Source organism: Malaclemys terrapin, chromosome 25 (genome assembly GCF_027887155.1).
Source record: "Malaclemys terrapin pileata isolate rMalTer1 chromosome 25, rMalTer1.hap1, whole genome shotgun sequence".
Classification (NCBI taxonomy): Eukaryota; Metazoa; Chordata; order Testudines; family Emydidae; genus Malaclemys; species Malaclemys terrapin.
The window spans coordinates 6528878-6544105 of NC_071529.1; the positions used below are offsets into that span (position 1 = coordinate 6528878).

The 15228-nt window shown below is 50.4% G+C and overlaps 1 protein-coding gene across 1 annotated transcript; it reads right to left on the bottom strand.

Annotated features, from left to right (window-relative positions):
- Window positions 1-1303: 1303 nt before the first annotated feature.
- LOC128829287 (aquaporin-5-like) lies at window positions 1304-13639 on the bottom strand. Its single transcript, XM_054014638.1, has 4 exons — window positions 13118-13639; window positions 4862-5023; window positions 4367-4447; window positions 1304-1744 (listed from the first exon to the last, which is right to left on the bottom strand). The coding sequence occupies exons 1-4, from the start codon at window positions 13637-13639 to the stop codon at window positions 1556-1558; spliced, it is 954 nt and encodes a 317-aa protein (XP_053870613.1). The 3' UTR covers window positions 1304-1555.
- Window positions 13640-15228: the final 1589 nt, after the last annotated feature.

The following is a 15228-nucleotide window of genomic DNA, read 5'->3' on the forward strand; positions in this document are numbered from 1 at the left end:
CAAACGCTGCTGTTCCGATTGGTAGCACGTCACACCCCAGCAGCCCAGAACGGGTTGAAGGATCCCCGCCCGTCCCATGGCTGGGAGAGGTGGATGAGGAAGGGGACACTGGCTCCGGAGGACAAGGCAGTGTCCTCTTCCCCCAGCTGGTGGAGGCAGGGAAAAGCTTCCGGGTACTGTCACCCCTTGGCCAGACTCGTCGGCTCCCCTTCCTTGGCTGGGGGAGACAGAGCGAAGATTGCATCCTTGCTTCATGCAGGAGTGAAGGAGTCACCGCACAAGGGGCCAGGTGGGGAAAGATCGGGGTCTAGGGGGGTAATTTCTAGGCCACTGCAGGCTCCGAGTAGAGGGTTGGAGCATTGGTTCAAAGATTCTTTTCCTGAATTAAACTTTAAAATCGACCCCTCCAAAGCCCTGCACTTACTGCAGAGTGTGTGTAAAAAGCATCCAGGGTCATGCCAGAGCCCATCATTGTAGTGTCAGATCTCCTCCCGGCCAACAAGAGCCATCTCGCACTCGTTGCTTCCCTGCCTGGAGGAGAGATTGCTTGGTTAGCTTATGGTGGGAGAGGGAGAGGGTTGTTTGTTTTTGTTTGTTGTGCGTGTGGGTGAGTGTTGTGCATAGGTGTGAGCAGGCGGGTGTGCTTTGTGCAGGTGTGCAAAGCACTCTCCCATTCTTTACATTCCAGCAATGGTCGGGTTAACACAGGTGCTTCCAGCTACCCTGATAGTGCCCTTTGAATAGCAGCATTTCCATTCATTGACATTAATTCCCAGGTTTCTCTTTCCATTCTAGAGACAAGGCGGGGGAGGGGCTCTCTTTGATTGGACCCACTTCTGTTGGTGGACGGGACAAGCTTTCGAGCGCCACGGAGCTCTTCTTCGGGTCTGGGGAAGGTGACGAGGGTGGAACACATAGGGAGTTAACACATGGTGCAAGAGACCAGAGTTAACACCTACACAGTCATAGGCCAAAGGAGGGATAGTGGGTTACAGATGGTTGCAAAGAGCCATCAATCCAGTGTCTTGATTAAGTCTGGGCAGGCAGGAGGCATATGGCTGATGTCCCACACGCAGTGGCACTGCCAGGGAGGGTTAAAAGACCTTCACCCAGACAGGCACATGAAAGCTGGGCCATTTCACCTCCATCCTTTCCCACTAAAAACCCAAATTGATTATTCTGGGTCTTTCAGCGTGACTATGGCAATGGACACAATGCAAGTCGGGATTCCCAGGAGGAGCAATATCACTATGTTCACTGTCACACCCCCAGTTCAGAAAGAGCAAGGACATCCCTGGGAAAATTTGTTGGGTTTGGGGGAAATCTGGGAGGCAAACTGGGAAGGGCACAAAAAATATCAAACCATTTCCACCCTGGGTTTCAAAGGACAACAAAAGAAATATGTCCCCAATGATCTAAACCTAGTAAATATCCCAGCTCTAAGCACAGGGACAGCGACAGCTAGCATCCTGGATGCTTCCCATGGTCCATCAGTCCCCAGACACGAGACTGCATTGTTCGACAGCTGTTCTTGGTACATCCCTGTCCTTGCTCCTCAGGGCGTCTCGCTCAATCCCATCTCTTGGGTGGTGCTCTCAGCCTTGGATTGCAGGTTGAGCTCAGCCTTTGGTCCCTCCTGCAGCATGGTCAGCCACTGGCGGAAACCGCTGCCTGTCGGGGCCAGTACCAGCTCATTGAGAATGGCTGCGGCCAGACCCCCGCCAAGTGGGCCCAACCAGAAGACCTGAACAGAGAGCAGGAGCAGAGATGTTAATGAGAGTGGGCAACTCTGGGCCTGCCTCGCTTGCAGGGGAACCGGAACAGGGGGGATAGGGCTATGCCCTCCCACTTTTTACTAGCCATAAGGGCAAGCAATGGGGGAGGAGAGGAGTGAGCAGGGGGCGGGATCTTGCGGGGGGAAGAGGCAGTGTGGAGACGGGGCCTTAGAGAGAAGGGGCAGTGTGGCACAAGGAGGCAGGGCCTCAGGGAGAAGGGGCAGTGTGGCACAAAGAGGCAGGATCACAGTTTCGGCACCTTTGCCCCCCCCAACTTTTCAGGCACTTACGCTGCTCCTGGTTACTTGCCTGGAGCAAACTGTCCAGGTTGCTAAAGCAATCTCTTTTTCTGGGAGCAAACTGATGTAGGATATTCTCAAATGCATTGATAGTTCAAACTCATTCACAATATAATCTTAGTGGGTAACTCATGGTCTGAAGCAGAACTGGGTGAACAACAGACTTGTTGATTTGCTGGCAATTCTGAAAAATTGGGGGAAAAAACAACCCAATCCCTTGTTTCAGGTTGAACAGAAAACAAATCTTTCAGAATTTTTGTCAAATCAAAAAGTGTAAAAAATTTCATTTTGGATCAAAATGAAATGTTCTGTTTGACCCAGAGTCTAACATTTCGGTTTGACTGCGAGCATTTTTAAATGTTGTTGATTATTTCATTTAAATAAAACGAAATGAAATTTTGAAAGAAAAATCTTTTCGAACTGAAAAATTGAAATGTTTCATTTCAAAAATGTCAAAATGAAATATTTCAGTTTTTCAGAATTTTCTTTTTTGTTGTTGTTTCAATTAAAACAATTCCGTGAAACCAACGCAAATTTGCTAACAGTTTCAGTGTCACTGAATCTGTCTTCTCACCAAACAAATGTTTGGTATGAAAAATGTCACCCTTCTCTCAAAGGTGCTGGAATTAGGGGTGCTGGGGGCTGCTACACCCCCTGGCTTGAAGCGGTTTCCATCGTATGCAGGATTTAGAGTTTGGTTCAATGACTCTCAGCACCTTCACTATAAAAAATTGTTCTAGCCTCTGCCCTCTCTAGACCACAGCCAGGCACTGTGAAGATTGGGACTCAGAAATCCGAGCAGCGTTGTCTCGTTTGGATTGACCCTACCCATCTATATTAGAGGCAGAGATGCTAGCAGTGCCTATAGTTAAGGTTGCCTGACACTTTCCATTATAAGACCCTTTAGTGGTTACAGTTGCTTATATCTTTGCCAAACATTAATTGTTCATGCTGACTTTCCCCATGTAGTATGGCTGAATTTTGGGGGGGAAGTTTCAGCAAAAAATGGTTCAGCCCTTTCTAAGAACGAAATTAGGGGGAAATGCATTGCTTGGCCCATGTTAAAACAATTCCCAGCGTCGTCTCATTGAGAAGCTCCAGCGCCTCCATGCTTTGGAGCAGGGGCTTGAAATGGGCACCGTTTAATGTCCTTTTAGCATAGGTTTGTGTGTGTAATTGTGCCCACAGTCGCCATTGAGGGAGAATCCAGGATCATCAGCACTGAAAATACGAGGCAAGATCCCCAACCCATGTAGATCAGCCCAGCTCTGTTCAAACAAATGCAGAGGTGCCTATTTGCACTGGCTGAGGCTGCAGCCCACAGGCATCTACCACTTCAGCAGAGGGAATTGCTCTGTTTGTCTCATTGTAGTTGCTTGGGCCAACTCCTAGTGGGAAGTATAATCACACCCACCGGTCACTTTGGGAGGGGTTCCCCAGCTTTGGAAGTTCCTTCACCTGCCCCCGACTCAAACATAGAACATCTCAGGGCCTTGAAGTCAATAACAAAACTCTCCTTGAGTCCAGCGGGGTCAGGGTCTGAGATTCTCTGAGAAAAGGCAATGAGATTCACAACAATTGGGTGTTTTGCCTTTTTTTTTTTTTTTTTTAAATCCCCCCAATTCCATTACAAGTTGAGTCTTTTTATGGAGACATGAATAACCGGGGAAGCCTGCACAGGATTGCGCTCTGCACGTAGCCTGATTAAGAGCTTTAATAACCCACCGTGCGGGAAGCACATTCCGTCGCCCTCATAAAGCAAAGAAGGAAATTGGCGTCATCAGTCTCAAACAGAGGAAGAAAAGGCAGAATTGTCAGCAATGGTACGAAAAACGCCACGCTTTGCCCAAAGCGCAAACAATCCTCGCTGAAACCGTCCAGCATTTCATCTCCCAGGGAGCTGGGGCCTGATTAGGCGCTCCCCTATACCATTGTAAATCAGACACGGCCCATTGGACTAAGTGGAGTGACACCGGTATGGAACCGGCGTGAGATCAGAATCAGGCTCTGTTCTGAAGGCCAGCTGTGATTATTCTCTCCAATGGACCTGATTCTGCCTTTATTACGGGGGATAATGCATGAAAAGGAGAGGACTCAACTTGATCCGCAGATCCCAGGAGTCTCTTGCCATTCTGGTAGCTAGAAATTACCCATCGTTTTACTTGGAACCTGGGCACATTTGATCTGAGTAATCGATAAACCCAGAGACCCCTTTGTACAGTCACTTGCTGGAAAAGAACCGGACTTGAAGCACCGCACAGTCTAAACCAGGCTTGGAAATTGCTCACTTACCCAGTGATTAGCAAATTCAAAAGTAATCAAAGCGGGGCCCAGTGACCGGGCGGGATTCATGCTGCATCCGGTGTAACCGATCTGGAGAGAAAGAGTGACAGAGACACGAGATAAACACGGAGGCTGCAGAAGTTGTCAGAGAGGAGGGAAGCGCCAGGATCCCAAGTAGCAGGATAATTTCTACAGATGCATCAGACCGACGCCGGAGGGTGCAATAAAACCCCTGCAGCAGGCCTGCGTCTGCTGACTCGGGCGTGGACTGTAGGGCCGTAAATTGCCGTCTAGACCTTCGAGCTCAAGCTGGAGCCGAAGCTCTGGGCCCCATGTGAGCAGGGAGGGTCACAGAGCCTGGGCCCCACATCTACACGGCACTTTTACAGCCTTGCAGCATGAGTTCCGTGAGTTCAAATCCAAAGACTCCCAAATGTGGCCTGCAAGACCAGGCTTCCTGAAAGGGACGAGCTGCTGCCAGCTTGAGGTGACCAAAGTACTCACGGCAGCCAGGTGCCCCAGCATGACCGAGAGCCCGATGACCAGATGCCCGCCCTTGGCAGGGTCTCTCTTGCTCCCGGATGTGGCGAGGATGCAGAGGACCAGCTGGAAGGAGACGATCACCTCTATGCCGAGGGCTTGCAGGATCGTGACCCCCGGAGCCAGCTGTGCTTTCAGAACCAGAGACACAACAACAGCATTACAAGGTGGAGAGGTTCGGCTGGGCCAGGCCCTGGCTTCTGCGTGGCTATGGGGAATGGCAGGCACCAGTGCAGATAATGACTCGGGAGGGTTCCCAGCCCAGCTCAGGGGTGTTCACAGCATAGGAGGACAGGGCAGGCTACCACAACACAGGCAGCTGCTGGCCAGAGGAATTTTGCCGGTAGTTCTATTAAGGCCAAAGCCCTTCATGCCCTGGCAGCAATGGTGGGATGTGCCTTACTGTCCCTCTTTTCTTCCACCCTCATTTACAAACAGGGGCGAGGGCACTGGACTGGCACGCAGAGTTCAGTTCCCTGCATAGCCACTGCCTGCTGGGCTGCCCTTCAGCAAGTCACTTCCCTGCTCTGTGCCTCAGTTTCCCCATCTGTACAATGGGACTAATGATACAGACCTCCTTGTAAAGGGCTTTAAGCTATACTGATGGAAATCCCTAGGTATTAGTATTATTATTATCATCACCAGAGAAGTCAGGCAATCTGCACTTACAACCATAAACCAACTTACAAGTGTGCGATCACATAGATGCACCACCACCTCCCCTCCATATAGTGCAGTTCCACACTCACTGGACCCATGCTCTGAGAGACAGGCACACACACATACCCTCAACCATGCACACACCACCACCCCCAAATTCACACCCACACACCAGCCCTTTGCCCAGAGCTGTATGGGCACACCCGGCCAGCACGTTCCCTTGCACCTGTACAGATGATCACAAACACACCGCATCCTCTATCCCTTCCCTTTTTTAAATTCTTACTCACGTTTATCATATCAGTGCCTAAGGACATGAGAACGGCCAGACTGGGTCAGACCAAAGGTCCATCTAGCCCAGTATCCTGTCTTCTGACAGCGGCCAATGCCAGGTGCCCCAGAGGGAATGAACAGACCAGGTCATCATCAAGTGATCCATCCCCTGTCACCCATTCCCAGCTTCTGGCAAACAGAGCTTAGGGACACCATCCCTGCCCATCCTGGATAATAGCCATTGATGGACCTATCCATCATGAATTTTTCTATTTTTTTTTTTAAACCTGTTATAGTCTTGGCCTTCACAACATCCTCTGGCAAAGAGTTCCACAGGTTGATTGTGTGTTGTGTGAAGAAATACTTCCTTTTGTTTTAAACCTAATGCCTATTAATTTAATTTGGTGACTCCTAGTTCTTGTATGAGAAGGAGTAAATAAAACTCCCTTATTTACTTTCTCCACACCAGTCATGATTGTATAGACCTCTATCACACACACACCCCAGTCATCTTTTGTCCAAGCTGAAAACTCCCAGTCTTATTAATCTCTCCTCATATGGAAGCTGTTCCATACCCCTAATCATATTTGTTGCCCTTTTCTGAACCTTTTCCAATTCCAACATATCTTTTTTGAGATGGGGGACCACATCTGCACACAGTATTCAAGATGTGGGCATACAATGGATTCATATAGAGGCAACATGATATTTTCTGTCTTATTATCTATCCATTTCTTAATGATTCCCAACATTCTGTTTGCTTTTTTGACTGCCGCTGCACATTGACTCTTTCCTGAGTGTTAACAGCTAATTTAGACCCCATCATTTTATATGTACAGTTGGGATTATGTTTTCCAATGTGCACTACCTTGCATTTATCAACACTGAATTTCATCTGCCATTTTGTTGCCCAGTCACCCAGTTTTGTGAGGTCCCTTTGTAACTCTTCTCATCTGCTGTGGACTTAACTATCTTGAGCAGTCTTGTACCATCTGCAAATTTTGCCACCTTACTGTTTACCCCTTTTTCCAGATCATTTATTAAAATGTTGAATAGGACTAGGCCCAGTACACACCCCTGGGGGACACCACTTTTTACCTCTCTCCATTCTGAAAACTGACCATTTATTCCTACACTTTGTTTCTTATCTTTTAACCAGTTACCAATTCATGAGAGAACCTTCCCATGACAGCTTACTTTGCTTAAGAGCCTTTGGTGAGGGAACTTGTCAAAGGCTTTCTGAAAGTCTAAGTACACTTTATTCACTGGATCCCCTTTGTCTACATGCTTGTTGACCCCCTCAAAGAATTCTAGTAGATTGGTGAAGCATGATTTCCCTTTAAAAAACCACATTGATGCTTCCCCAACAAATTATGTTCATCTATGTCTCTGAGCATTCTGTTCTTTACTATAGTTTCAACCAATTTGTCCAGTACTGAAGTCAGGCTTACTGGCCTGTAATTGCCAAGATCACCTCTGGAGTCATTTTTAAAAATTGGCATCGCATTAGCTATGCTCCAGTTATTTGGTACAGAAGCTGATTCAAATGATAGGTTACAAACCTATCATTTAGTAGTTCTGCAATTTCACGTTTTAATTCCTTCAGAACTCTTGGGTGAATGCCATCTGGTACTGGTGATTTATTACTGTTTAGTTTATCAATTTGTTCCAAAATCCCCTCAATCTGGGACAGTTCCTCAGATTTGTCACCTAAAAAGAATGGCTCAAGTTGGGGAATCTCCCTCACCTCCCCAGCCATGAAGACAGATGCAAAGAATTCATTTAGTTTCTCCGCAATGGCCTTATCGTCCTTGAGTGCTCCTTTAGCATCTTGATTGTCCGGTGGTCCGAGTGGTTGTTTAGCAGGCTTCCTGCTTCTGATGTACTTAAAGAAAATTTTGCTGTTGCTTTGAATCTTTGCTTCAAATTCATTTTTGGCCTTCCTAATTATATTTTTTACACGTCACTTGACAGAGTTTATGCTCCTTTCTATTTTCCTCAATAGGATTTAACTTCCACTTTTTAAAGGATGCCTGTTTGCCTGTAACTGCTTCTTTTACTTTTTTGGTTTAGCCATGGTGGCTTTTTTTGGTCCTTCTAAAACTGCAGTGTACATTTAATCTGAGTCACTATTATGGTGTATTTAAACATTCCATGCAGCTTGCAGGGATTTCACTTTTAGCGCTGTCCCTTTTAACTTCTGTTTAGCCGACTGCCTCATTTTTGTGTCATTCCCCTCTCTGCAATTAAATGCTACCCCAGGGGGCTGCTGTGGTGTCCCCCGACCACACACCCCTGGGATGTTAAATTTTAATTATGTTGTGGTCACTATTACTAAGCCATCCAACTATATTCACCTCTTGGACCAGATCCTGTACTGCACTTCGGACTAAATCAAGAATTGTGGGTTTTAGGACTAGCTGCTCCAAGAAGCAGTCATTTAAAGTGTCAAGAAACTTTGTCTCTGTATCCCATACCGAGAGGATATGTACCCAGTCAATGGGGGGGTAGTTGAAATCCCCCATTATTATTGAGTTGATTTCTGTAGTCTCTCTCTCTCCCTGAGCATTTCACAGTCACTATCATCATCCCGGTCACTGTCACAGGGGCCACTCACTGCAAATGGCACCCCCTGCTGGCTGCCCTGGGGGATTAGCTCTCCAGCTTACGCTCTCCCTTTAGTAATGTCTTCCCCTGACCTCTCTTGCTCTGCTCTCCAGCTCACTCCCAGGCCTGCAGCTTCCTCTCTGTGGCTTTGCCCTGCAGCAAAGTCACTAAAATCCTCCCTTTCTAAGGAATTCACAGGCTTTCCAGACCTGCTGTCTGGCTGATGCCTACAATGCTCTGGCCCCTGGCTACTCCCCAGTGGCTGGTAGGGGAATCCAGGCCTGCCCTCTACACTGGGGTCCAGCCCAGAGACCCTATAACAAGCAGCCAAACTCCTAACTCTTACTGCTGTTTCTCTGGGTGTCTTCCTACATCTCCAGCTTCCCCCTGCCCCCAGGTTTGCCAGCTTACAACGCCCTCCACTCTGGGCATGACTGCAGCCAGTTTCCCTTCAGCCTTTCCAGCAGCAGACCCCTAAACACACCTCCCTCATCCCAGAAAGCAGCTGTCCTATTTCAGCAGCAGAAGCCCCAACTTTCAGCTAACTGCCTGGCTTTATACAAGCCCTGCCTCTTTGTGCACAGGTGAGTCTGTTCCTAATCAGCTGCCTCCAGCCTAAAGCTCCCCCTGTTGGCAGTCTTATTAGCTAATTGGGTCCAGTTGGCCTAATTCAGTTCTTGCTGGGCTAGTGTGAGGTGCTCACGCCATCACAAATGGAGGGAGAGGGAATGAGAGTTATTTACAGGGTGAAAGCAGGTAAACATACCCACTAATGAATTACAGGCTTAGGTTCCAAAAGGTAATAGTAGCTACTGTATATGCAATGAAAATGATCAGGGGGCTGGGACACATGGCTCTTGAGGAAACTGGGTTTGTTTCTTCTGCAGAAGAGAAGAGTGAGGGAGGAATGGATAGCAGCCTTCAACTACCTGAAGGGGGTGTTCTAAAGAGGAAGGAGCTCGGCTGTTCTCAGTGGTGGCAGATGACAGAACAAGGAGCAATGGTCTCAAATTGCAGTGGGGGAGGTCTAGGTTGGATATTAGGAAAAACTATTTCACTAGGAGGGTGATGAAGCGAAGTACTGGAATGGTTACCTAGGGAGGTGGTGGAATCTCCATCCTTTAGAGGTTTTTAAGGTCAGGCTTGACAAAGCCCTGGCTGGGATGATTTAGTTGGGGATTGGTCCTGCTTTGAGCAGAGGGTTGGACTAGATGACCTCCTGAGGTCCCTTCCAACCCTGATATTCTATGATTCTGACTACCAGATTGAGATGGCGGGGAAGTCCTGCCCCATTGAAGTCACTGGGAAAAAACTTCCGTTGACTTCAGTAAGGCCAGGGTTTCACTGGGTGTATTCCCTGGCAAGACCAATGCTCTGGTAGCTATTCCAGTCAGTCCCTTTTCCGTGTCCTAGCCTGGAGAGGGGTATTAATCCCTAGATCTGCAAAGAGTCTCGTATCAATCCCTTGTTATGTGGCAATTAACATAAAGGTCACTACAGCTATATAGAAATGCTAAGAACAAGCGGATTACGTCAGTGGCATTTAGTCTCATGGGGCTGTTGGGAGCCAGCAGCAGACTTCATGCACGTCCCGACTTTCTTTCCGAAGTGTTTCTTCTCAATTTTGGAGATTTTCGTGAGAGGGGATTGCTGCACTGGTGAGAACCAGGCACCGTGCAGATAAATCTTGCTCCTCCCCATGTGGTCCCACACCACTCTGTGATGAGCTTCCTATCACTAGGGTGACCAGAGGTCCCGTTTTGGCTGGGACCGTCCCTTTTTTTAAGCCCTGTCCTGGATTTTTTGGCCAAGGTGGGCGTTTGTCCCATTGGCTCTCACCAACTCGATCAACAACGCTTTTTTGTCAAAAACTGGGATGCGGGGGCAGGGCGGTGGCGAGCAGAGATCCCAGCCCTGCATGGGGGGGGAGGCAGAGGGCTCGGGCAGGTGGCAGGCAGGGCTCAAGCGACACCAGTGCCAACCTCATGGGGGAGGCCAGGTAAGGCTTGGGCGAGCAGCAATGCCAGCTCCCTGGGAGGGGGGCTCAGGTGAGTGGCTGAGGCCAGCCCCATTGTGGGGGCGAGGAGCTTTGGGCTAGCCCCGTGTGGTGTCCTGTTTTCCCTTTGGGAATGGTCACCCTACTTATTGCAATCCTGAGACCTTGCACATTTCTGCTAACATGCCTCTCTCCTGGCCTGCGAAACCCCCTGCAATTCAGGTGAGACCCCACCTCTGCCAATGCTCTGAATCCTGATCTACAGCTCCCCCTGCCCGTGACTGTCTTGAGGCCGTCCCCCCGACCACCACCACCACTACCCCCGTGCACTTCTCTGCCAAACACCTCAGCTCTGGCCTGGCCCTGAGGATGGGGGCTGGTGGGGGTAGCAAATTGTGACTGGGGCAGCGAAAAACAGTACCTGGGTGTCAGTAACAGCTGCTGGTGGGGGATTGGGACAAGGGAGGGCTCTGATCTCTGCGCTGGCAGGCTGCTGTATTGCTAATCCATTTGGCTGGGGGAGCAGGAAGAAGAAGGGTGCCAGGGGCCCAGGAGTGGGCTCTGTACTCAGGCAAGTAGCTCGGCAGGGCAGGCGACGGGGGAACGGGAGTTGTTTTCACAGCCCTGGGACCTGCCCTGGCATCAGGAGTCATGTGGAGGGGAAAGGTAGGGGGGCGGGGCGGGGCTGGGGCTGAGGGAGGGGAGAGTGGGGCACCTTGCCACGCGGCACGTGGGTCAGGAAGCGGTGGGGGTTGGTGAGGGAAGGCACTGTGCCCCGGGAGGGGATTCCGGTGGGTTGGAGGGGGGGGCATTTAGTAACAAGACGTGAAGAGCTGCCCAGCCCCTCAGCTTGCAACCCCGTCTGCCGACACTCTCATGTTAGGAGACTAGGGCAGGGCCTGTGTCTTCCCATGGACGCCCCCAGCAATAAGAGGTTCCCCCTTGCAAACCCGGAGCCTTCTAGCAAATGGGGGCCAGAACCTGCCTGCAAACCTAGAGGCAACGCCAATGACTGCTGACGTATCTGCTCTAGGAATTATTCTCGGGCCTGTGTTGTGCGGGGATCAGACTGGATGATCACAGCGGTCCCGTCTCACCTTGGAATCTACGAATAGCCCCCTCTGCCTGTCCGGTCCTCAGCCTTTGCCCTGTGTGGTGCCTAGTCTGTCTCTCTGGCGGTGTGCTTCCCCCAGCGCTATCCCAAGCTCCACGCTGAGCCGCGACTGATGGATGGACTGACGCAGCCTGGCAACACTCAGGCCAGGTCTACACTACACACATACATCGGTAGAACTATGTCGCTCAGGGGTGTGAAAAATCCACCCCCCTGAGGAATGCAACCTTGTCCCTGGTGTAGACAGCGCTGCGTTGGCGGGAGAGCTTTCTAGCACATTCCACCATCCTTTTCCACACACCGCTGCACAGAAGGGCTCTGAACCAGGGGGACAAAACCACATCTGATTAGAGTGACAGGCCGTATCGCAAGAGTTGTTACTGGAACTGGCTCTAACACCCCCAGAACACAGGCAGTGCCATGGCAGGAGGAGATCCCCCCCCTCTGGTTCCCCAGCCCAGTTTCCTGTCCCATCCAGGAACAGATGAATCTTCAGAGGAAGGTGTACACACTTTATTTTTACCCAAACAATTTGGTGAAACTGGCATGAATTCGCAAAATGTTTTGGTGTTGTGCTGACTTTGCCCTTTTCACTGAAAAAAGGTTTTGACCAGCCGAAAAATTTTGCCCAGCTCTATCTTAGCCCTGGTCTACACTACAAATTTACTTCAGTATAACTACCTCGCTCAGGGATGCAAAGGCACGTGGCTATATGAACCTAAGCACCAGTGTAGACAGCAGGTGGATTAACTAAGCTATCAGAAGTTCTCTCCTGTTGGTTTACAGCATTTTCCTTAAAAGCGCTACGGCAGTGCAGACCTGTCCCTAACCCCAGTTTTTGTTCTGCCCTCTTTGGGGCTTTCCTGTCTGCAGTGACAGGCATTCTTTGTGTGCTGAATTCAGTGTGGATTCTCACCCCAGACACACACACCGCGCTCTCTCCCCTGGAGATGTTAATTTCCGATTGGTTTCCTTAATCTAAAATTCTTTTCATCTGGAACTGAAAGTAACTGGCTCGTTCTTTGTGTCTGGAAACAAACGACACACTAGAGCTGAGCAAAGGATTGGTTTTTTCGGTTTGGTCACCAAGGCAAAAAATCCGGGGGGGAAATTATTCGTTTTGAACCGAGACTGGATTTTTTTTCAGTTGCTCTGACTGAAACAACAAATAAACAAACAAAAACAACAACAAAAACTTCTTTTCAGACTGAAAAACACCTGAAACAAGATGGGGGGGAAAATAGGAAACCAAACTATTTTTTTTTCAGCTTTTGCATTCCACTTTGGGTGTTTTTCAGCCTCTGGTTTTTGATTTGGTCGGTTAGTTTGTAAATCGAATTCAATTTCAAAACGAAACATTGTTTTGAAATGAAAAGCCAAACTGTGTTATTTCGAAAGGGTCAGAACAAACTGGTTCCGACACAAAGTTCAGAGCCCCCCTCCCACCCAGTCTAGGGCCGCACAGAGTTGGGTTTGATCCAGGCCCATCTCTAATGCCCATGGCCCACCTCCTGGTTGGGACCTCTCCTAGAAGAACCAACTCCCCAGAGCCCTGGGACTCGTTACTCACCTTGTTGACACCCATCTCCCCCCGGGCATGTTCTGGAGTCAGCCCGTAGAGGAGAGCCGAGGCGGTGATGCCCCCGAGCAGCTGTGCCAGGATGTAGCACATGGCCCAGGCTGGCCTCACTTTCACAGCCACCAGCATGGAGACGGTCACCGCCGGGTTCAGATGACCGCCGCTCAGGGGCAAGGCACAGTAGGACATGAGAGCCACCGAGCTCCCGAAGGCCAGCGACACGTGGAGCGGGTTAGGGGAGGCCAAGCTGCAAGAAGCCTGCGTCCCCACGTCCCCCAGGCTGGGGGTGGCAGCAACGGCTGAGTACATGGTACCGCTCGGCTCAGAACCAGCCCCAGAGGACTGGCTCTGGCCAGTGATGCCCGGATTCCCTGGGTCAACTGCAGGCTGAGTCCAAGGAGTGATGGAGGCCAACCCGGTGAAGAGAAAGATCCCGGTGCCCATAAATTCAGCCAACAAAGCTTTGAGGAGACAAACGTCCCAAGCTCTGCAGGGCACCCGGGGCAGCTCCATCCTAAAACACAGCGAAGGATCCCAGGGCACGAGTGACGTTCTAGGGCTCAGTTCTGTCCCCTTCGCATTTATAGCATCGCCCCCTCCCTCTCCCCTTCTGCAGCAGGTGCTGCGCGGACGTCAGCGGGAGGCGGGGACTGGCTTGACTCCGGCAGGCTTTCCAGGAACGGGATCCAAAGTGGGGCAGTGTCAAGACCAACCACTAGGGGCCTTGGCCAGAGCATGGCTGAGGCCGATTTGACCTGGCTTGGGCAGGAGGGCAGAGGTTGGGGGGGAGCATGGCCCGGGCATGTACCCCTCCTGCAGACTGCAACCTCCTGCTGACCAACCAGGAGGGATGCAGGATTCCCTTCGGCCGGCTCCCCTTATGGATAGGGGATGATCCGGCCTCCAGCTCTTGCGTGGGGAAAGACGCTCCTTCCATCTTCCCTCTCCCACGCTGCACAGGGCAGCACCCATCCCAGGGCAATGGAAATATTTACCTGCCTAGTGTCCAGAGCTGTCAGGCGGCTGAGGTCTGGCCTCTGTATGAGCAGAGCGTTTACTGTCTGAGCCCTCCCGTTGACCTCCGCCGTCTGCAGGCTCCGCTGCTCATTCCATCCTGTGGGATAAACTCTGCTCCCTGCTGCCGACCGGGAGGGACCCCACCGAGTTCCCAGGAGCTAGTCTCCATTTGCTCCGGCCCTGCGGGATGATGTTATGCTGGCAACCACTTAACAGAGCAACCGAGGGGAGATTAACCGGCGGGTTCTTTGATCTGGTTTGCCGGCCCCGCTGCGTAGAGCGAATACCGGGATCCAGCGGCGGTGGGAAAATCCACCAGCGTCAGAGGCTTTTCTAACCCAAACTTGAACTCTGATCATTTTACGGCGTCCCCGTCACCTCGCTCTCTTCCTCCAACCACCCCCCACCCATGGGACAAGGGACGCCCCTGGGGTTAAACCCCCCTTTGTCTCCATCCCACAGGGGTCTCATGGGCCCTCACTCTCGTGACTGTGTGCTATGGATGTAGCAAAGGCTGACTTCTGAAGCTGAGCGAATACACCACAGGCCGCGGACGCCCTGAGGTCATATACAGCTAGCAGGTTAGCTCAAATGGCAGGGACTTGATCTTTTAGAGCCGCGGAAGGTAAATTCTCCATCTGCTTAACTTCTGAGCCATGGCGGTGTCTGGTGGTGGTGATTGACACATCCCAGGCTTCTTACAAACAGCCGGGCGTTGAGCACTTTTTCATGAAATAGACTTGCATGGGGGCGGGGGAGATAATCAATTTGTCAACAAGACCTTATGCATCCAGCAAAAACCCCTCCTAACCCAGCTGTGGAACTGTATGCAAGACAGGCTGGACTCTCAAAGGTCATCCTAGAACAAAGAGGGTACAGAGACTGAATCAGATTAGAAACGGAAAAACTGGAACATAAGCCAGGGAAAATGTAAAGTATTTAATCAGAGTTATTAATCACAGGCTGAGTTGTTGAAATGAACCTGCCAAAAATACTGACGGCTTCTAATATACCTCTGTGTATTTTATCTAAAATCCGAAACCTACAAATACAACAGAGATCAATTGGCAGGCCTCGCTGTTTGG

Bases quoted from the DNA above. Each gene is read 5' to 3' on its own strand.
- LOC128829287 (XM_054014638.1), bottom strand. From the start codon at position 13,639: ATGGAGCTGCCCCGGGTGCCCTGCAGAGCTTGGGACGTTTGTCTCCTC. The intron at 5,024-13,117 runs GTGAGTAACGAG...CTGAAAGCACAG, and splicing joins GGGAGATGGGTGTCAACAAG to CTGGCTCCGGGGGTCACGAT. The intron at 4,448-4,861 runs GTGAGTACTTTG...CTTTCTCTCCAG, and splicing joins TGCTGGGGCACCTGGCTGCC to ATCGGTTACACCGGATGCAG.